The following is a 1791-nucleotide window of genomic DNA, read 5'->3' as shown; positions in this document are numbered from 1 at the left end:
AGTTATCTTGTCAATGGGAATGAAGGGGCATATCACACATTGAGACTTATTTGTATCTCCTTTATTATTCTACTAATTATACATTATACTATAAACATTAACATTTTTGGCCATCCTAAAATGCATTTCAGCTGTTTCATTACAGCATTCTTGTCAGGTTATATTGGCCAAATAAAATCAACATTAGTTTGCATGACACTCTGAAACTACTGACAAACATGTCTAAAATGTGTGTATGTATACAGTTAAATACTTAATGTATTTAATTACCCAATAGCTATTGATGGCATATTTACTACATTTTGACAGCTAACAGGTAATTAAATGTGGAATGAGGGATCCAAAAATATAATAAATGAAGGTCTTTGACTTCATTTTCAAGATACAGTGGGGTCAGAGTGATAATGTCCATGTTTCCTGATATGATTCAGTGTCCCTAACAGAATTTAGAGGCAAAAAAAAGCATTGAATTGCATTTAATGGATAATGGGCACAAAAATGAACAAAACACAAAAACAAAGCAATCAATGTTGATTGCTTTGTTCTTGGATCATCTCTTCCATAGCAGCAAGTGCAAGGATCACCTCTTTCTTTTCAGGGCCCACCAGTGGCCGAGCAGATAAAACCTTTAAAAACTGGTAGTTTGTTATGGGTTTGTCAATGGGCTGGACACATGGAGTTTTCTGGGTTTTCTTCACATATATAATGTCTAAATAAGGGCCATTTTCCCATAGAAAGTCCTCCTGGGAGGTATCATCTCTTCAGTAGATCATCCACGTATCACATTACCATTATTCCATTAAACTAACTAACTAACTTTCTGGCTCTGTCTAATTCTATTGTGACACAACAAAATTGCACAATGTCCAAGTATACCATTAAATTATAAAAGAATTTAATACAAAAGTAAAGAATTAGAGATGATTGTATTATGAATTTCTCCTGAATATTAAAATAGAAATAATTTATGAAATAAAATGATTGAATGCATTTCTTAAATTGTACTTTGAAAATTGTTAAAAAAATTTATATTTTCAGAATTTCAATAGAAGAACAGAGCTTTCATGTGAAAAATAAAGATGAATTATTATGTAAAGTGCCAGAGAATGTGGATGATTTTGATAGAGAGAGCATTCATGATCCATTTTGTGAACCACTTTATGCCTATGACATTTTCAAATACTATAAAGAAAGAGAGGTTAGAATTTTTTTTTTTTAATTTAAAAATTTTTAGAGTAGTTTATAACCATATTTTTATTTTAGTCTGAATTTAAATTGAAAAAATATATGGAATGCCAACCAGATTTATCAAAATCTATGAGAGCCATATTAATAGATTGGATGGTTGAAGTACAAGAAAACTTTGAATTATATCATGAAACACTCTATCTTGCCATCAAATTAGTAGATCATTATTTAATGAGAAAGACTGTGCCAAAATTTTTGTTGCAGTTAGTTGGTTCAACAGCTCTTTTTATTGCTTGTAAATACGATGTAAGTAATAAATCTGAAAATTGATTTTATGTTTAGTTATATATTTGTTTCTTCTTTCTAATTTATGAAATTATTCGTAAATTATAGGAGCAGCGTCCGCCACTGATTGATGATTTTCTCTACATCTGTGATGATGCTTACAGTCGTAAAGAGCTTATTGCAATGGAAAGAAACATTTTGAAAGAATTAGACTTTAATCTTGGCATTCCATTATCTTATAGATTTTTACGTCGTTATGCAAGAGTGAGTATTAATCTCTAAGATGTATTATTTTATTTTTTGTAAATTTAAAAAAAT

The 1791-nt window shown here is 29.8% G+C and overlaps 1 protein-coding gene across 1 annotated transcript; it reads left to right on the top strand.

The window, feature by feature from the left end:
* Positions 1-1038: 1038 nt before the first annotated feature.
* On the top strand, positions 1039-1755 carry LOC111617549 (G2/mitotic-specific cyclin-B3-like; the record flags this gene model as incomplete). The annotated part of the gene is made up of 3 exons (XM_023358829.1): positions 1039-1198; positions 1264-1494; positions 1582-1755. Coding segments are annotated over 3 exons (565 nt in total), but the record flags the coding sequence as incomplete, so codon positions are not given.
* Positions 1756-1791: the final 36 nt, after the last annotated feature.

The sequence above is a fragment of the Centruroides sculpturatus genome, unplaced genomic scaffold, assembly GCF_000671375.1.
Source record: "Centruroides sculpturatus isolate CEXI.00-Female unplaced genomic scaffold, Cexi_2.0 scaffold6915, whole genome shotgun sequence".
NCBI lineage: Eukaryota > Metazoa > Arthropoda > Arachnida > Scorpiones > Buthidae > Centruroides > Centruroides sculpturatus.
The sequence above is the reverse complement of the archived record's forward strand: the minus strand, read 5'-3'. Positions and strand labels throughout refer to the sequence as shown.